Source organism: Opisthorchis viverrini (assembly GCF_000715545.1).
Source record: "Opisthorchis viverrini unplaced genomic scaffold opera_v5_131, whole genome shotgun sequence".
NCBI lineage: Eukaryota > Metazoa > Platyhelminthes > Trematoda > Opisthorchiida > Opisthorchiidae > Opisthorchis > Opisthorchis viverrini.
The window spans coordinates 834,135-855,720 of NW_008751784.1; the positions used below are offsets into that span (position 1 = coordinate 834,135).

The window sequence follows — 21,586 nt, forward strand, 5'->3', positions numbered from 1 at the left end:
GAGCAAGTAATTCCGTACTTTTGGCATATCCGTGACCATATAGAGGTTGGTGAAAATGTCGGGTCTGTGCTACCAGTTGCCCTGACAAGCGAATTGTGTGCGTAGCGGAGTCATGTGATGTTTTGGCACCGTTCATTTTCTCCCCAAAGATGGACAAAAACAACGGAGCAGTTTGAAATGAACTATGGTGAGCAAATGGAAGAACAGTGGAGTGTAATTCGTTATGGAAAGTGAATATATCTGTCTAAAAGTAGTACAGAAGCGTGCATTGGAATCCTAATGTTAGGAGCCATATGACCAACGTTTCGTTGAATTAGATTCTCCAGTCCTTTTAAAAATACAATAGCTCAGCTGCAAAACCCTTTCAACGCATAGGTGCCATGCCAGCTGAAGGAAGTAGGAGAGATGAGCTATTACCAGGTTGCCCAACCCTAAAACGAAGCAGTCGAGGTGCAGAGATTGGGCCTAGCCACGGACCTCCCGGGCAGTAAGTTCGGGCCTTAACCATTGGGTTACCTCAAGTTCTTTCAGTGCTGAGCCAGTCTGCACTCTGGGCTTGTTTTGGTATAGTATGAACCAATTTGGTGAAATAACCACCAATCTGGTAGATTTATGCTGTTGCGTTTTTTCCTGGATGGCCGTTCACATGCATTTGCCACGACGATTAATTAGGAAGGCATTATTCCCAAAGACATTCCTCAGCCCTGCTTGGACAGCAACTAGAGGCCAACTGCGTCATTTGCCAAATCTACATAGCCCGTGCCGGACTTTAGTCCTAAGACGCATCCTGATTGCAGCTGATCAATGTGCTGCCTTCACATCGCCGACTCACGTACCAAACAAGCCGGACAAGGGACTGGCAGTACCCAGTGAAAGCCGAACGCCGCGTTGAATATAACTAAACAAAGTATTTACAGTTGATTCCCATCATTGCTAGTTAAAAATACTGCATCTGGTGGTCAGGATATTGGACAGTTTCAACGGTGTGCAGCTCTCAGTGTTTTCAATCCAAGTATCCACTTCGCCACACACAACCCAAATCTCCACACTTGTTGCCACTTGATCTGCGCGGGCCACAAGTGGCCTGAATTTGGCTCATATTGTCGTGCAAATCCAGCTACCTCACTAGAAACGACCGCAGGGCCTAACGCTGAAACAGCCACTCGCCCGATGGACAAAGTACTAGTGAGGTGGCGTTCGACGTGTGCCTGCTTGATCAGCACACGTGTGTCCGAAAGCAGTACTTCAGCGAGGGATTCATAGCACAGGCACTGTCACGGACACTGTTTGCATACACCGAGTGTCAGGAACGTTCAGCAACAAGATGGAAGATGCACATTCCGTCAACACCAGGGGAACCTGGCACATTCCTAGCCCTACAAATCCACATATGCAATCACCTCAACGCGGAACTAACGATACTACTACCACTAATAATAATAAATGTTGAATTAGCTGTGGCATCCTCTAATTGAACCGATATCGAGGGTTGTGATACTGTCAGGTTCTTTGGTCCTAAAGGGGAACAATGACGAAACTAGGATAGGGTTCCAAAGACAGAATTTTTAGCCAGTGGTCTCTCACACTAATAGCTGAGCTATCTCAGCTACAACACGGAAATGCAGTGTAGCAGAGATCCCAAGACGTTCACCTGGTGATACGACTCCTGTCGCTCAGAAGTGTAAAAAACTCACAATATGGTTGTCCCACAATCGGTTCGGGAACGCGTTTGAGTGGATATACTGTTAGCTTATTCCTTGTATACCAGCTGAAAAGGCGGACTTAGCGTTCACGAATAGTTAGCTTGAGCTTCCTCTACATAAAGCGTAGTTCACCTGGGTTTTTCGATATCTTCCTTTTTTCCCGACTTTACGATTTTAGATGGCTTGAAGAGGTGCACGGTAAGGCTCCAAGCTAGTGGGTGTGGATTTACTGACGAACAGTATGCTAAGCGACACTCACTGATGGACGACACTATCCTTGTAATTACTTCGTGATTAGAAATGGAAGCGGTGGTCTTGAAAAAGGGCAGACTTTACGTGATGTGCTTCAAGCTTTTTTCTTCAAGACCTATTTTAAGTCTTCATTTCTGAAACATGTGCACAGATAGGTAGTTAAACCAGGGTGGACTGGAACTTCAGCACTTTCGTCCAGAGTTAACAACAAACATTTAGAGGTGACAAGATCCGGGTTCGTAATCAAGTGAACCAAAAAGTATCAGTTTAATTCAGCTCGTCGGCCATGACTAGTGCACTGAATGCTATAGTTTTGCTCATCTGTTGCAGAGGAAAGCCGATCACAAAATAAGATGGCTGAACAAATTAAGTGTGGATAGTCTGGCGCTGAGTTGACTTCAAAGATAAGTAGAAAGAATTAAACAGTTAGCGGTGCGGGTTTACAAATGAGTAGTATTGTTTGCGTGACTGATTACACCTGACTACCAGGACGTTTGCAGTTCATTTTCAAATCATGAAGCTTGCGTCCACATCATTCTAACTGATGCAACCATCTGATACGCCCACAGCATTTGGTACACCTGGGTCTCATTTCTACTTGGTCACATCGGTGTCACGCAAGGTATTAAATCGGTTACCTCACAAGCCAGACCAGTGTCAGACCAATGAGGAATCCGGTCAAATGTCACGAACAGTTAGTACGTGATTACTTACGCGTGATTACCTAGTGAAACCACCGTAAGTGCCTCCGGGATGGTGGCCTTTCTCCTAACGGAAGATTCGCTCGATGACACTAATGGATTTGTATGTCCGTTTTACGGATGGCTCTCAGAGTTCCTATAAAAAGGGCTTAAGTCTTCGGTGCGAGAACATTATCGCAGTAGATGAGGCATTAAGGCAGTCCTATCGAAGAACTTGCCAGTATAGGGCGGAAATATATAAATGATCTGTAATGTGACAAACGTAAGTGAACAAGAATATCGTGCACCCCAAAAAGAGAATGAACGGACAATACGGTAATGGAATGAGCCTGCGAACTTGTAGTCTCGATACTCTCTTAGAAAGGAAAGTCTTGTGAGTTGACGAACATCATCGGATTGGGAGCTCAGTCAGTAGGAACCCATTGAAAAAATGCATTGAGTCTTCGTCCTTCTGACTGAAAAACTGTGATACTATAAAAACAAGGATCTACTAAGTAGAAACCTATGTTTATTCGCCTTAATTCTGCCCGGTTTGAAAAGTAGGATAACATTTTCCCCTGGTGTCTCCAGCAAATTTGCTCTATCAAGCGCAATAATTCAGAGAATAAAACTGAGTTCTCTGAAGTTTAGTTTACCGTGATCCGAGCAAATATGAGCAAATATGGAAACGTACATAAATGGTCACCGATCCTATGATTGTGAACTGAATGAAGTGGAATTCAGAAACAGTTTACGGTGCATTCCCGTCGCACATTTTCTGCCGGACATTCGCTACTTATTAAACTCATTAGTAGTTAAAATTGTCCACGTGATGGATGCTCAGGGAGAACGCAGTCCAACGGCCCTCACGAGAGACTCATCTGAATCCCAGATGGATATTTCATTTGTGATGTTCATTTTCAACGTATTCATGAATCAGTCGGTACGGTATTCGAGGTATAACAGTAAATTGTATGGACGAGACATCCAGCCGGGACTCAGATGTAGTGGAAACCAAAATGATATGCAAATGAGTGTTTTTGCCGAATTTCATGCAGTTTGGGTTCAAGTAGAACACAAGGTTGACGGGAACCAGGAGTCTGTGCCAAACTGGTTAACCCCAATAAGGGTGAAGCCGGTCGTGGGCTTCTGATGAGTTTTCAGCAATCTTGTGGCTGGCGCGTTACTGTTCAGCCGTATTCCATCTGCGGTTCCTTAAGCCTTTCAAACAGTCTGGTCCGACCAGCAACATGCTCTTACCTACATATTTTCCACACGACTTGAATATGGAGCAGAAATGTACCTACAGTGAAATTCAGCAAAATCAAATGAAACCAAATTCGATCAACTCTGATCGTCACTGAGCCCCTGTTCATTGCATAACGCCTACAAGTGTAAGAGTTTTGACTGGAAAACAGGACGTAGGACCACGATCCACAAGGGTTGTCAAAAACCAGAAAAAAGCTATCGACAGAATGATGGATAGAAAACAATCAGACTGTGCTAATCAGTTCACTGGTTACCTGGTGGTAGGCTCGTAGTCCGCCAGCTAACAGACTCAGAATAATTTCTGAATAGGACGCCTTGGTCACCTGACGCACGCGACTGAGCTTGACCAATGAAAGAAGCGCACATTTGTAGACCAACCGGTTACCAATAAACCCGGACGGACTCGAACTGTCTGATGTCGTTGTCGTGGTGGTTAAACTTGGCAACCTTGCAGGACTGAGTTTTCGGTCCTCTGGAAATGATGTAGCCCTAAGTGCCCAAATACCCACATCAGCTCGGGTGAAAAAATATTTGTGCAGAATCACAGCTGGGCCAGTAACCAAGGCGCGAATTAGATCACAGCAAGTGGCGATGGTGGCCAAAGAACTCGACCAAAATGTGTACCACCACTGGGCTGCCTCTGATTCTTCCGGATCTTCGTCCTCCGGAGAGGGAAGTAAGGAGGTCTGACACTCTTGTGTAGCGATACTTCCGGACACGGTCAAGATAGGCTTGCTAGTTTGTGCGTTTGTGTTAATGCTCTGTTGTTCCGGGCCTAATTCATTGATCGGTGCCGCCTTTGGGTCAGACGAATGGCAGTGTAACTTGGCCACATACGATTTCTGGGGTACCGTCGGTTTGGTTGCTGGGCGTGCACTTGCAGCTATGAGACAGGCGTCAGAAAAAAAGGAAGTAAGACGAACTACCTGCGTTTTTTCGAACAAACAAGAGGAACATGCATGGACAAGTTTGCCAAAGAAACAGTAGCAGTATAAAGCTGAAAAATAGTGAGCAACGGATTTCGAAAGTAAGGCAAAAGTTATACAGATGCAAGACAGTAACGTTTAGTTGTGCAAAATGATTACACGCAGTCGAGCTGGTCGCTCCTTAAAAGTACGGAAAAAACATCATTGCAGTGATGCCTCGAACGTGAATGACCCCTCGCTGACTTACCACAGTCATTGTTCCTTTCGGAGGAAGCATGGCTATTGGCTCTTTCTTCGGAATCTGAGATCTGACCACGCCAGCGACGCTTCCTATCGGATGTACCGTCATTACCGATAACCAAGTTAGCCGGAGCGCACTTGGGGCTGTGCACACGACTTGGTAAGTCAGCTAAACAGTTAGTCAACAGGTGGACCAGTGCTTTGCAATCGTCTGAGAGGGCTGCATGCAGCCGAAAAATCAGCAAGCTTCCAATACCAGCAGAACCAGACCGACGACACACAAAGGAGGTGGAGGACGAACTGCAACCAGTGGATAACTTTCCATCTACCCCACGGTTGTACGTGTTTGACTTTGTTGACAGGTATTGACTGCGATCAGTTATTCGTTTGGTAGCCGTATGGTCTAGTTCATCCGACTCGGTCACGCTATCCGCATCCGATGCCTCATTCACATCAGCCTGAAGGGGGCGATTCGAAAAAAAACATCAAGTGGATAAAACCTTTCAACTGTTGTTCCCTCATCTAAACAGGACGGATCAACATACTTCGGGGAAAATGCCCACAGTGTAGGTTGCTTCTGACGAGAGTGCATTTTATGCTTTGCAGCGATGCACTAAGATTTCTCACTGATTTGACAAACATGTGAACTCTGTGACGGGTGTTTTTGTGGAGCGGTGAGCCAAATACACAAAAAGCAACATCTATCCGTGGACCCGGAGCACGGTTTTGGGTTGTACAATTTTAAGTAGTAAATTGACAACAGATTTGACACGGAACGTTTTGAGACATCATCGGCCGAACAAGCACAGGTCGAGCCGGAACTTATGTTCAGTCGCTCTGGATATACTTATCTTGGAGATACTCTAAACCGTGAGTGTAAAGTTAACTGCACGAAATGCACATGGCGTCGTGTTAATTTAAATGATCATAGAACTTGTTTTTGAAGTCAGTAGCACATAATGGGTTTCAGTAACATTGATAAAAACGATCTGGTGTGAACATTTATGTCAACTACCGTGCAGAACTCGATACACAACCTTAATGCACTACTGACCAACTAATGTAGACTGTCAGATAATCTGCATTAGACTCTAGCTGCAGAGTTTTGATCATCCTTCGAAAACACAGAGAAATGGGCAGCGAATAAAATACATGAAGTTAGCTGTGCTTATATACCGGCCGGGTGAGACAAGTGCAACTATAGCTCTGTTCGCAGAGCTTGGTAGTTGACTTGCAAGCGGTCGATCACCAATCGAGGTGACATGGTCTGTGAGAGTTGACTGACGGTGTCACCTCGTCTGCAATCCAGCTGCATGCAAAAAACAAGGATGACCTTTCTAAATATTGTGAGAACAAGCCAGCAGAAAACCGATGAGGGGGGAGGGAGTGGATTAAGGCATCACTCAGGAGATATCAGCTCAGGAAGTTCAGGTTAAAAAGTCGATTCTAAACAAATCAACAGTTATCAAACATTTAAGTCGTCTCAGGCCTTGAAAAGCCGGTCCTTATCCGACTCATTTTTCGAATTGACGAGGGTGCAAGAGACTGTTATCGCATGGTTAATACAAGCATTCTCAGTGGCTAGGGAGTTGAAGCCACAGTTATTTGAGACGGACATCAGCCGGTCTAAATAAGGCTTGTTAGGACGAATGAACACGTTCTCTTTCAAGTCTTCTTCTAGATGTTGAACCTGCCAGACGCTTCGAAAACCTAATCGTCTTGACTGAAGGTCAACACGTAACGACCTGGTGCAGGCGTTGGGAACGGAGATGATTAGGCTGATGTAGCGATTGGCCGTTTGACCAGATGGACTGGGATTTCAAACCCTGTGGTAGCATTCCGCTTTGTACCGCCACAATGGACCTCACTGTGGTGTGACGGTTTGTACTCACCTCATCCACTGGGCTATAATATCTGGGAAGCCCGTGTGATAATCGTGGTTACTCATCAGGTTGAGCAATAGATAGGTCTGAACAACATGGTCTAAAAATCTTCCTTATTGAAATTGGGATATGTGCGATGACTTGGTCCTCAAGAGGCGAACTATGATCATCGCTGCTTTGTAGTCGGATATTTGAGCCAAAGTTTTAGGCGCTCCTACCACCAACAATCACCAACTCCACAACCACAGATAACCTCATGGCACACTGGGCGTTGCAAGGTGCCATCAACCGGGTCATCTTACTAACCGTAGGAAGGTTAAACAACGTTTTACTTCTTGGATTTTCACATTTTTCATTCTCTCCTAGCCCATCTCATAAATATTGATCTGTTTGTAGACGACTACATAAGAAATGACAGCTCGATTCGCCTTACATCGCCGTTAATTCAACGTTTACCGACCTTATGGCACACAAAATCGACTTTGGAACCTAAGTTCACACCCCGAATCACAGTTTATCCAATCGTCCTTAATGCCCGTAATCTGGATATCAGGCCCCTCCAACTCTTCTGCTGGATCTGCTTTTCCGTGACATATTTTTTACAGGGAGTGAGAATGAGAGACGAACTTACGACTGGTGGCCCATCAGTGCCCTCCCGCTTGAGACTACGGAACCTTGGTGCAGTTTAATTGCTACGGCACTGAAGTAGATGGACTGCGTAGTTCAAACCGGGTTGCATTTTTAGAGTTGAATTTCGAGGCTCGAAAAACGGTAAAAGCCTGTTTCAATTACGCGTTAACTGTTTCACCCGAAATAGCCGAGATCATCTAGCCATGTGCTGCCTGTTGTTTGCGGTTTCGCAATTCTTAGGTTGTCCCATAGCTTGTCTTCCGCTCACTGTGGCACATCAAAAAGCACGGTAGCTTAAGACATTTTTCAATCAAGACTTAGGAAGAGAAAAGCTGCAGATGTCTTCAGTGAGAAATCACAGAATTATCCACAAGGTCATCCTAGAACCCTCGTGATGGAACAAGGGGCGCTGCGTTAAAAATATTGATTCTGACTGACCCATATTTTGACCAATTTTTGTGGTCTGTAGCCTGCTCTGCGTACATTCATCCAGTCGACATCATGTTCAGTTATTCCGCATGGCTCGTCTCCAGACACCTTTACGTAGGAATCGATCTAGGGCACGTATGAACCATGCCGTCAATTAACTGATGGTGGTACGGAACAGTTGCTGACTGACGCTTGCTCTGGAATACTCATGTGGACAATGACCACATTCTAACTCATTGCTACTTTAATTTACAGTTTTCTGGGGCACGCCAACTGCGCACACCTCCTTTGGCTGTTGAAGAGCTCGCAGAAGTAAAAGCAGAGCCCTTCCCCTCTTTCTTTTAAATTAGAAATCGTGTGTGTACTGTACAGGGATTATAGCCGACAGTTTCATTCGCTGACGGTCTGCGGAGATAGAGTAGACAGCTACGCATTGCAGGTGGTAGTTTATATAATTGATGCCCTAATTCAGAAGTGACAGCGTACTTTGAACTGGGGAGATCGAGAGGAGAAGCTGTGCAGTGATGGCGGCAACTTGAATGCATGCGTGTGATTGAGTATGCGAGTGAGGAATGTCTGACAGTGTCTCTAAACACTGATGTGTCCCATCTCAGGGTCCCGATCCAGGTAGACGGCAATGACCAAGGCAGCTGATTTTGCTGGTAGTGGCTTTAACCCTTTTCTGGAAGTTATTTCTCGATCGTATCTGGCTCTTCACCCTCCACGGGTTTGTGCCAGAAGGGTTCCAAGATGAATTCGGTTGACTGGGATTCGGAGCATGTGGAGAAGCTAAAGCAGTCTGTGGGATGTAACCAGTTCATCGATTGTGGAGGATCATTTCTCATGAGAACCGTTCGACATGGCTCAGCAGTACTGATGCAATTTTCTGGCAAACCCGAGCAGTGCACCGAAGTCATCGATGGTCAAACAGCATCCTCAGCGCCCGGCGACCAGGTTTCCGATCCATGCAACAATATGAGGTGCACTACAGCTGTGTAAACCTAACCCTTGACAGATAAGCTGATGTCACGTCTGTTCTGCAGATGATGGAAGTTAATAAGCGCTTCCTTAGCCTTCCAATTCTAAATGGGGATCACATATTTGACCAAACCACCAGGACTGTTACAGATGCCTCGGTAAACAGGTTTGCCTACTCTCTCGATCGGCCCATCCGCAAGCATGAAGTCTGCGTTCGAGCCCACCAAGTCTTGCAGCAGCATTTCACACCTATTTTTGATGGCCTGAACCGCATTCCCAATCGTGGGGTAGGATCGCTTAGATTAGTTGATATCAACTGAAGTAGGCTGAAGTCGTCTGCGAACTCCGTATTTTGGGCGAGCGCCTGGGAGCACTTCGACCCCACAGGCATTAAAGGCCTGAAGTGAGCCTTCTACTTCATATCAGTGGCGAAGCTGAAGAGGAAGGATGAACAAGAACACGAGCGCCTGGGAGCACTTCGACCCCACAGACATTAAAGGCCTGAAGTGAGCCTTCCACTTCATATCAGTGGCGAAGCTGGAGAGGAAGGATGAACAAGAACGACCTTGCCTAACACCACAATGTGGTGAATACAGGTGAGAGCTCACGCGTCCACAAGTATAGCGTTTTAAAAGGGTTAGTAAATAACAATAAATAATCATTCGGCTGCACTATCCTTCAGCGCATAACTGCCAGGCACCAGAAGGAAGCACGAGGGCTGAGTTACTGCCAGATTGCGACATCGTACTCGTTGCTTGTTGGCATGGATCTCCTGGCATCAACTGGGACCAGCGATCTCGACGATTTCCAGTTGATGTCTTTTGAGCCTATCAGAGTAGTTGGACAGATAGCGCTCAACATTGTCAACATAGCTCCTTTCATACTTTGCCACGCTTCACCCATGTGACAGCTATCAGGACAGTGTGAGCGTACTGCAGAGAGTAGTTGAGCTAGCTCAGATCAATACTGATACTGCTGAGTTATTGTAGCTCATGAAAATAATGAAGTGGAATGCTTTCTGTTAAATTGTGAGGGATTGAAGGAAAACGAATTGTCAGACGTGCTCACACTATGGACTGGTCGGAATAAAGACGTAATTTCCAGAAGGAACAGCAGTCTTGAATTACGGCTCAACACCGGTAGCTGATAGCCTATTATCCCACTGAGTTCACGGGTGCTTTGCACTTAGTGGCTGCCAGGTTACACGTTGCGAGCTTTCATGTTAAAAGCTGGCCAGAGACAATTGATACTCAGCACACAGCTGGAGTAGTTACCTTCCGCTGTATGTGCAGCGAGCATTAGATCCGATTCAAACACCCAGATATGATTCCAAGGATACAGACGGCACCATTCCAAGTTTTGGAAGCACGCATTCTTAATAAACCTGATCAGAGTCACCCCATCTTGAGCTATGTGATTCGTACCTGCGAAGTGCAAAATCATTCTGAGAGACTTCGTCTTTGAACGAACAATCCACCGGTTTTCCGTTTATTAACGGTGCTGTCCTGGCGTCACACTTGTTTCACCGATGTGCGGGAATTTGAAAATGGAATTTCCATCGTCAGGATACGATGCAACTCACGTGGACGATGTGGAAAGCTTCCTCAACCAGGCTGCTACCGGATGAGTGTATTTGAAAAAAAAAAACGATCAGTTTGGTTTTTCGCCATACGATTGGTGCTGAGCTAAGCTCCTTGGGAGATCTTAGTAATAACACGTGAAATAGCGCGATGTCTCCGGTCAACACGGATGTGCATCCTGTCTGAGTGCTTTCCACCGTTCGTGGCCGAACAGCTAAGGGTTCAATCACTGGCCGGAGGGTCGTGGGTTTGAAAGCCTCTGAGTTTCGTGAGATGCTCACTGCTAATGATTCCCAACAAGGATAAAACAGCTGTACAATGTTTCTCAGTTTTTCGGCGTAGATAAATTTCACCCACAGAAGGAAAGCTCAGAGGAAAACAACGCGGAATAGCTAACAGTCACACTCTCCTCACAATTCTGATGAGCTCCTGCACTGGGAACTCAAAACTTAGGAAAGTTATATGGGATGTCTTCATTCGAGACCCATGCACTATGCTTTGGTGCTATAGAGGAATAGCAGTAATCTGTCATCCAAGACTCAAATATGCTGTTCACAGATTTGTTCGAAAAGCTGCGAGTTCGAATTTTCTAGCTATTCGTTGGACGCATAGTGTCGACAATAACGTACACCCATGTGTCAGAGTTTTAGCCGCGTTAGCCCAGTTTGGTATACCAATAACAATATTTTCTGAGAATAATACTGTTCCAAATCGGGAGCACTAAATCAGATGACAGGAATTCTGTAATCAGAATCTTCTTTCGTACCATCGAGACTGACGGTGCCTCACTGTGAAAGTACACACGCAGTTTACTCGAAGTGATCCTGCATTAATATCAGCTGCTCACGAATGTCGCTCACAACAGAGTGTAAGCTGTGGAGACATCTTGTAGGATGAACGCGTTGACGGCTGCTTCCCGCGTCCATGTGATTACGACCAGTAAAGCTGATCAAGAGTCATGAGAAATGCAAGAGCATCGCGATGAACACAGGAATGTTAGGTGAAACTGTGACATCCCGGCCACATGTGCTGCGTGTGCCATTTGTGTGTGTCCTCAGACTGACCCCCACATTTTGTATGCACGCATGATGTCAGTAGGCCACAGACTGGTGGTGGTTTCAACAATATGTGGTTGGGATGGTGAACATGTGATGTCTGTGTGCTGTTTCAACTGAAGTGAAGTGAAGACAGATTGCCAATTCTTCAACTAGTCACACTCACTGGGGAATGCCACATCCCGACACATACCAGCACGCCCGTCCCCCTTGAATCCATTAGCCTTGCATGTAGTTTGGTACAGAACGGTGACGGTTCTACACAGACACACACACACAACGCTCTAGTTGAGATGCACGAACCTCACTCAGTCCGCGAAAACTGCGTCTATAAGTGACAGATCGCAATCCAAGCCAACATGCAGATGCCAAAACTAGGTACGTATTCTAGGTATGAAAATATGGATGTTATCCTCACGCGCCTGCCCACAGATATCAACCAGCTGGACATCAACACATCCAAAAATACAAAAGGGACACGATGAAGGAAAGTTGTAAATGTAACATGCTTTGGCTGCAACCTCCATTCCCCCACCGCAGCAGTTTAGGCGAGTAGGTGGTTCGGAAAAGTTATTTCCCAAACAGCTCGCACTGTTTCGAGTCTGTGATTGATTGACAAGTTGAACTGAGGAATTTGATCGAAAACAAATCGAATGGGTTATTGTTACCAGTACAACTACTACCGAGACTAGGAAGAAAGTAAACAGCTGGTACGATGGCTTGCAAGAGTGAATGAGTTAAGCTTAGAACTACTAGGTGGACAGCCGGAATTATTTTGACAGCAAGGGCATAAATCTCCGAAGACACTATGTACGGTGGGGATTCCTAGGTGTAATTCCTACCATTGAAAAAGGATATTCAAAGTCGGATAAGGGAACGAAGACGGCGGGTCAGCATGAAGCTTGGTCAAGGAAGAAGAGTGAAAACGAGACGTGTTCCTGTCAGGAAGATCAGATTCCTGAAAATGGTCCCAGAATGCCTAAACCCACTGAAAGTTGTAAATGTAACATGCTTTGGCTGCAACCTCCATTCCCCCACCGCAGCAGTTTAGGCGAGTAGGTGGTTCGGAAAAGTTATTTCCCAAACAGCTCGCACTGTTTCGAGTCTGTGATTGATTGACAAGTTGAACTGAGGAATTTGATCGAAAACAAATCGAATGGGTTATTGTTACCAGTACAACTACTACCGAGACTAGGAAGAAAGTAAACAGCTGGTACGATGGCTTGCAAGAGTGAATGAGTTAAGCTTAGAACTACTAGGTGGACAGCCGGAATTATTTTGACAGCAAGGGCATAAATCTCCGAAGACACTATGTACGGTGGGGATTCCTAGGTGTAATTCCTACCATTGAAAAAGGATATTCAAAGTCGGATAAGGGAACGAAGACGGCGGGTCAGCATGAAGCTTGGTCAAGGAAGAAGAGTGAAAACGAGACGTGTTCCTGTCAGGAAGATCAGATTCCTGAAAATAGTCCCAGAATGCCCTAAACCCACTGCGACAGTCAAATCCCGCCAAAATCGCAGTAAGGAAGCCGTCAAACATCTAAGCCAGAAAAGCCAACTTTCGATTGGACGTCCAAGCAGTTAATCGATTCGGCAACGAGAAACGAGTGTTCAGGCTTTTCATAGAAGCACGATCGATGATGATGGGTGTTCACCAAACGCCGATCAGATAGCCTGGGTCAATGTCAAAAGTGCCCTTCGAGGCTGCTTCGTAACTGTTGCATTCAACTGTTTGCAATAGTTGTTGTGTTCCTTGTTGACGAGTAATTTTCTGACACTAAGGCACCGGAGTTGGGACAGCAGTTAGTAGATACAGCAACTTTCCAATGTATCCATCGGTGGATATTTGAAGCCTCTTTCGGGCGCGATCTGTTGCACATGAAGGTAAGAACTAGGGGACTCAGAATCTGGTAGTCCTTCAAGAAGGAATTCTCCACAAAATCACATATTTCATTTCTCTCCGAAGAGGCGATGTATGCTTGGGGACAGGCTTTGAGAAATTACACTCAATCTAACTGTTCAAAATAATTTCCCCATCAGTCAACAACGGGACTTCATCCTTAATATTGAACAGTAACTACTCAAAGCTCGTAACCGGACAAAGTGCTAACAGGTGTGTCCAACCCTCCTCAACAGCAGATCACACCACGCAACTGAGCTACAGTCTGACCTCTGGCTTACGGGAAGAAATTGCTCTGAAGTTCGCTTCGGAGGAGGGAAGTCGTTTCAACTGGACCATGCGAAGAATATTACTGACTATTTGGCTGATCCACGACGGATTACAGTATTTTGATGGGGACTGTGCTTTTCACCACCTGAAGTAATGTTTGAAGGGTTTAGTTACCTCAAATCCAACCGACCGTTACTAATATAGATAAATACTGACATTCTGCCAAATGCAACTCAGCTTCCACAGGCAGACAGCTTTGGGCTTGAGAGCGTACCGCAAAAAAAGGCAAAAAGCATGAACTCGGCTTCATTTGTTCAACCATGACGGTTCAACTGCCAAAGCGAAATCAAAACGAGCCTCTCCTATGATTTTTTCTTCATCACGAAGAGACTGGACTTTATTGCGGTGTGACGGATCGTGCACCTCCATAACCCATCGAGCTATACTGGGGAGTGCATGTGTGAAACCCACATGGCCACTCATGCAAGGGTGGTAAATGGATAAGGGTCTGGTCCTCGAAGTTGGGGGTTGAAACACACTTAGTGAGTTACTCCCTAAAATTTCAAAATTCTCTGCCGATCCGACGTCAACCACCGCTGCCTTGATGCCGGGCTTTGGTTGAGGACTCCAATCGTCCTCCAGTCTAGGTGTGGACGCCCTAACAGTATCCTAACCTAAGTAAAACCATGAACCGCGAACTTACATGTCACGCTCTCATGTCACATCGGCTGTCGCGTGGTTGGATCAGTCGAACCGCCTTATTTGCTGCACAGAACAAAGCACGTGAGGCTGCTTCTGACGTCTCCCTTCTTTCGTTTTCACATACTCGTTGAACTCGCCTCTTCAACCTGTTACTAGCGACATTTCCGTGGGCCGATTCTCAATGATCGTTCGTGCCAATTGTCTTTACCTGAAATATTTACAGCTGAGTCGGTCGACACCGTCACAGACACTTAGATACAGCAGTGGAACATAAGTGTTCTCACTTAGTGCTGGTGCCGATGATGATTATTTTGGCTTGTTAAGATGAACAGAGTTTGCTGTCGATACAACGCTGACTGGATCTAAAACCGCGGCGGATGTGTGATTTGACCTCTTACCCAATTTCGACCTGCGCGGGTGAGTTCAGTATGGTCTCATGTTCGGTGTTGCTCCGGCATTTTTAGATCAGGCGTGGGGGCCCTGCTTTCAGTTGAGTGTGATCAAGCCAAACGAGCGAATGGTGCCCAGAAGATAGTTTTATTAGGTTCTGAGGGTTAGTGGCTTGTTGAATGGTATTATGTGATAGAAATTTCAAGGGTGTGTAAACGGATTTCCTCCAAGGAGTTATTATGCCTGGGTGGCTGCTTACTATGGACGACTGCACTTTCTGAAGAATCTTGTTTGACGGAAAAGTAGGCTGATAATTTAAAGCAAGTGACACAATCACTCAACCTGACAAGTTAATGATACTCTTGTTTCAATAATCCTAGACATCAGATCGAAGAGAGAAAATTCCTCTCCCTCACGTGACTTCGGCTCATTCAAAGCAAGAACTTCTGCACCATGTGATCGTTTGGTCACAAATCCCAAAGCACTAGGTTCTGTCTTTAAAAAACAACAACAACAACAATAGTACTGTCATTCAGGTCTCTTTTCACACCAGTACTCAAGTCAAAGGGGCATTACGCGGAACAGGTAAGCCAGATGTGTTCCATTCAAGTTCTACAGATGAAACGGCGGTAAATAATTTCCGAGTTCTCGACACAGGCTTGTTGTTTGTCCTCAGCATGCAATGATGTCATAAATAACCTTTTGTGACTATCTTCAGTTACGACAAGGCAAACATGGTTGTCACGGTTGGTCAAAATGCGGGTGTGATCTGGATCTGGTTTCTGTATGTGACGGAGACAATCAAGTCAAACAGACTTAACTGTCCAAAATTAAACCCATCTCTTCCAAGGCCGAGTCTATATGAGAAGAAAAGTGCGCTTCCTGCGATCGCTATCGAAAGGAACGAGTTGAGCAATGCTCCGTGGTGCGACTCAAGATAATGTGGTGGACTTGGTTCTTTACACGCCTCACTTGAATCAAAGAATGAGATAGCTAATGGAATTTGAACCTCCTTATTTAACATCATTCCCTCGATCTAGCCCCGGACTAGAGGGTGGTTCAGCTTCCAATGTTGGCTATCCAACTCGGTCCTTCACCAAAATAGTCCGATTGGGAGTCGAACACCGCATCATCGTGCTCGTCTTCTGATAAACCCGTGTTCGACCCAGAACGAACTAGTATGTTCAACCTGAGCAAGGATTTTGTGGCACCGCTGGTTGTGGTGGGCAGACTTGAAAGGGGATATTAGCTAGTACTACGTGTGTACAGACGATCGTGAAAACGATGTAATAATCGGCAATGTTTTTTCGCCTGTCCACACTCGGTTGTGCGCAGTTGCAAACAGAAACAAACATACATAGGCCTAAGAACCAACACAAAACCAAGCATGCACAACAGCAACAAGCAGCAGTGAGATGGGAGCGGACGAAACGGAAATCGGAGAAAAAGGAATTCGCAGAATAAGGTTGCAATGTAGAGGCCTGGCGTACACGAGGTGAACCTGGTGTCTACAACCACGTAAGCACAGTTGGTTGTGTGCGCGAAGGTGGAAAAGAGGAAACAGAAAAGGCCTTATGTATGTGTGCAGGAGAACAGCAAAATCTGTTTAAACCTGAATGCTACAACTCTGGTAACATTGGTTGCGAAAGCCGTTCACACATCCGGCTGTCTGTGTGCTGTATATGTGTGTGAACGCGGATCGCGATAAAATCAACGTGGGAAGCTCTGCACAGGCAGAAAAAACGATAACCTGATTGATGCGAGACATAAAGAGTAAAATAGTGGATTGTAAGAAGTGACCGTAACCAAGTAGCTGGGTATTTCATTTGCTGAATGCCTACGGGTTCAGTGTCGGGTTCTACGTCGAGGTTCGGTCATTGTTAACTAAACGGCCAAGTCAGACGGATTTCGCAAATTCGGTCGATGAATATCGTGCAGCCTAACCTGACCGGAGTGCATCGAACCTCAAAACATAAACTGGTGTTCTTTGACCGGGAAGAAATTGAAGAGCAGGAAAATACATTGGACCGACTGTTGTCTGATCCATCCACACAACCCTGAAGACTATGGATACTTTTTCAAGATGTAACAAGAAAATTTGCAATAGATATTACTAAACAATCAAACAACTAGTTCCATGTTAAGTTTTCCAAGTACACTCAAAATTTGATGCAAAATATGTCCTGGTAGTATGAAACGAGTTGAGAATCAGGCAAATGAAAGACCAAACTCGTTATGAAGGTACCCCCAAAATCGATGAGTGACATTTCTTAAACCGAAAGGAAAACAATCAAAGCTAGCGAATGACATATAAGCTATATTCGCCAATCCAGCATATCCAAAAACTGTCAGATGAATGAATGGGTCAGTTCCGTCCGGCTGACTAGTGTCCATTTTTAAGTGGGGATAAATAACAATCTGGATTGTGATAGGATCACCTGGATGGGGAATACTACTAAACAAATGAACTGATCAAGAGCGACTGTTGCCAGTTCTTCCAGGCGGAGCTGTGGAAGAAGGGACGCTGGCGCGAGCACATCATCCAAGATAGAGAGAACTCCAGTCCAATGATCATCCCACTCAGGCTACAATAGGTCCTGGAAATTTGCTGCACTGTTCTGCTAAACAAAGTATTCCGATTCAAAAGAGAATGAATTCAAGACAAAATGAGACGGGTGGAAAATCAAGTCACGTTGCGCCTTGGCTTGGGAAGTGTGAGATTCAGTAGCGGAAGCAGAGGAAGTTTAGTTCAGGTATACTGGTGTGTTACGGGTATGTTGTTCAGGACGAGCAGTTGGTTTTCAATAGGTTATGCTACGACGGTGTATCTGCATCATTTTGAAAAAAAATCGTTCGTGTAAATGTAGTCACTGATAAAGAACTTGCGTCTTCCAGAGAATATCAAAATTTCTCATCAACAGGAAAGATTTATCGTGAAATGGGACTCCAACTTATTGCACTGCACGCCTTTCACACTATGTTAATGACAACAGCATCGGAGACCCCAGCATCAGTGTCAACACTCATGTTTCGCTGCCGTACAACGACAAAGCTTATTTACTTGTAATTAAAGCGTCAAAGTGAAAAAATAGAGGATGTTGAATGAGGAAGGGACGTGGCGTTAGAATTTTGAAATGCCTACATTTCCAAACGCTCGCTCCGGAAACTGATAGCACGAAAGCATGAACATCATCGGTTAGATACCACTTCTTTCAATATCTCTGATCAGAACAGGGTGGACAGCGGACGCAATCCTGGAAGATGGACAGTACAAACAACATTCAAACTCTTCGTAATCTCTTTCACACCTTTCTATCAAACTATATGTTATCCACCTCTTAGTTTGCGCCATTCTGAAGGAGACCCGGAAAACAGCACTCGAATCGGTAGACAACATTTCGGCACATGTAGCACACGGCAGTTGGTGTTAAATGTTTTAAATGACTGAAGTTCTTGTGGCACAGCCAAACACCTGCTTTATAATTGCCTCGTTAAGAGTGCGTTGATGCCACCATTCGATGCCATCAACAATTCTGTGACATCGGTGTTCGGAAACCTGCAGGCACCTCAGAACATCTGTCCCTAGAGGCCATGTCTCGTAACCATACAATAGTGTACGGCCCTTGCTGTGGTCTAGTGCATACGACCTCCAAAACTCAGTAAAGTGCCTTGTTGATACTGCAGACAACACGAATTGACAGACGTGACTGGGGAGTTCGAGCTTCGTTCACCGACTCCGTCAGAGATAATACGACCATCAAAGTATGTGACATTTACCATAACCTTCATTGCTTCTTCTTGAATTGCAATAGACATGTTCAGAGATTGCACATTCTGAAGCATGACTGCGCTTTGTAGGTGCCAGGTAAATGCCGAAAGATGGCATGGAAGTGCTTGTGTCCAGTATTCTTCTCCGATGAGTTGGGCGATGTCCTCTGGGTATTTCAGATCGACGAGTTTGTTGGCAGCAACAATTTGAACACCGAGATTTTGCAGATCCTCCTGAGTTCGCACTAATATTTTATCGATGACAAAGATAAACAAAGATGGAGTAGATGGGTATCCTTGCTGGATACCACTTTTGTATGAAAGATTCTGGAAACTTACTCATACACACTCACACGCCCAAAACCATGGAAATATAAGAGTGGGTGGTGTTCACGAATTTAGGGGATGTCCGTTGTTGAGCAGGTGTAGTTAGAAGTGCTGACCGATCGGGAGAATAGAAAACAATTGAGTAAAACCAAGATAGTGGTGAGGCTGTACACATGTGGCACTCTTCTAACACCTGACGGAGCGTGAAAATGTGATAGGTAGATGGAGCCTATACCCGGGTCAGGTCTTGCCTGGTGTTCATGGGTTAAGGTTTTTCGGGTAGCCGTGAGATGATTAATCAATGACGCCAGTGACGCCCCTTCACCACGAGAGTCAAACTGATATCTCTGTGCCCACTACATTCACTGCGAGCAGCAGTGAAGATAAGCATTATTAACGAATCTCCCTAGTTGTTTAAAATGATGTTTCTGCCAGATAGACACAAATAAGCCAGGCGAGCAATGCCTAAGCAATTTACCACCGTCCTCAGACAGAACGGATGAGAAAACGCGATGAAGCTTTAGTGTGGATATAAATAAGATAATTTGGAGCACAAAAAGGGTTCCACATTTGCAGTCTTTGTCACAGGCCGACAGTTCGGATGGGAAGTGACAGGTGACCAGGTGAACTGATGCTCAGACTATTTTCCCCAGCAAGGTACCAAAGACCCATTGACCGTTTCACTAGGTCAATGAGATCTTAGTTGTATGCTAGGATTTAACAGTTGGATGTGTGGCGAAATACATTGTTTCGTATGGGATCCTTTGGATAGCTGCTTCCCGTCATTTATGATTTACCGTCCAGTTGAATGACCACCAGAACGCTCCAGCACCACCGTCTCACCTTCGATCGTTTGCCCGCTAGGGATAAATCCACATTTGGCGTGGCTCAGCGTTCACGCTTGCTGCACCAAGTACCAATAAGTAGAATACTATTCATGAAATGCTGCATGTTCAAGTGCAATGTGGTGAGATTTCAATAGAAGAAAGTTGGATAACCTGTTGGCATCACTACTCACTCTCCTTATGGTAACATTCGAAGATACAAAAAGTTGAATTGAATCAACATTGTCATATGGTTCTCTAAACGTTCTGTGAGATCAGCTCATTAGATTGGAAGAAAGACCGGAATATTGTAGAAGGGGATGGACTTAGAATTATTTCGTTCAATTGTCGGGATGTTGCTGTCAGTATGGGGAAAAATAATCACTCGAATTAGTTTAGTTTGATTTTTAGAGACAGAAGCGCTGTTCCTAATCTATGGCTGTAAGTATTTTAGGATAGGTCATTGTCAGAGCTGGCACATGTTGACGAGGAGCGTAGTCCAATCTAGTGATTGGATCATGCCAATAAAATGACCAGAAGAAAGTAATGACGACATCAGCAGCAGTAAAAAAGCTTACCTCTTGAAATTCCTCCAACAGATAGGCTTGCCACAATGGTCGATTGATAAGCATCGGAAGCTGACTCAAAGATTGCACAACGGCTTCGACATTGATCGGGCAGGGTTGCTGATCTCTCGAACCAGGTCCTGCGGCTCTGGGATCGAACGCTTCCGAGGACGAGGATGATCGGTTCAATTTTGGGACCCACCTACTTTTAGAAAAGTTTGGTGGAAGGCAAGATGAGGGAACTCGAATCACGTGTTCCTCGATTCGGAAGGCCAAACATTCGCGCCACGCGTAGCCAGTTGAAAGACAGGTGAGACACTGAGTGAGACGTGACAGGGTATCTGCTGGTGGTACCAGTGAATTGGCACGATGACGAAGTTGCTCTGAGTTGGTCCATTTATCCTGCTGTACGTTGGAACATCGGGGACTAGAAGCCAGAGAGGATGCTGCCGAAGAACGGTTCAACAAGCGGGAAGCGATGATTTCACGTAGTTTGGCCAACTGTAGGCCGGGCGAGCCGAACCGTAGACAAATCACAATAACCGGTGCGTTTGAGGGGCTGTAAAGATGCGGACTGTTGGATAGTGCCTCAGTAGATACTTTGGGTTCTTTTAGATCTAATGAGGGAAGCCAACGAAGTTCAGCGGGAGTGAGGGGGCGTAGGGAAGGATAGTGTGCATTGCGCTGGCACTGACAGACCTGATTTCCGTCTAGATCACCCGCTCTCATACGAGAGACTATACCGATAATTGGATGCAGACTGCTCACCCTCATCTGTGGTCGATCGCACTGACAACAGATGACTTGCACGAACCAACGAGCTGTCCAAACTCCGAGGCGACGGATAACACAGGCGAGGAGACAGAGGGGCAGAACGAGGGTGGAGAACAGTGTTGTGATGAAAATAGATACGGTAAGGAAGACGAAACTCGCAAGGCAAACCGTAAGCGCATTACGTTCCCGAGGATGAGTAATTGGTGGAAATGCACCGGGCGCGATCGTACAAGGCACATGAGCGACGGGTTCAATGGGCTTGCATTCGCCGTCTGTGTTGGCTACATATTTAGGGGAAAGTAGGAGAGAGAGAGGGTACAGAGAAGCAATAAAGAGTTGGCATGTGAGTAAATAAGTTCAATGGATGGGTCGTTTCAAATACTTTTGAATCTCCTGGCTTACATAGGGGTGGAGATAGTATTGTTACCCAAAGGGTCA

General features: G+C 45.5%; 1 protein-coding gene across 1 annotated transcript in view; it reads right to left on the reverse strand.

The window, feature by feature from the left end:
- The window catches only part of T265_13988 (hypothetical protein), a gene marked incomplete at both ends in the record, with an annotated part of 32,107 nt that extends 10,756 nt beyond the window's left edge, over positions 1–21,351 (reverse strand). Inside the window, 5 exons of the mRNA XM_009171517.1 lie at positions 2,680–2,723; positions 4,159–4,787; positions 5,078–5,528; positions 18,667–18,891; positions 20,387–21,351. Coding sequence (XP_009169781.1) covers positions 2,680–2,723; positions 4,159–4,787; positions 5,078–5,528; positions 18,667–18,891; positions 20,387–21,349 — 2,312 coding nt within the window. The remainder of the gene's footprint in view (positions 1–2,679; positions 2,724–4,158; positions 4,788–5,077; positions 5,529–18,666; positions 18,892–20,386) is intronic.
- Positions 21,352–21,586: the final 235 nt, after the last annotated feature.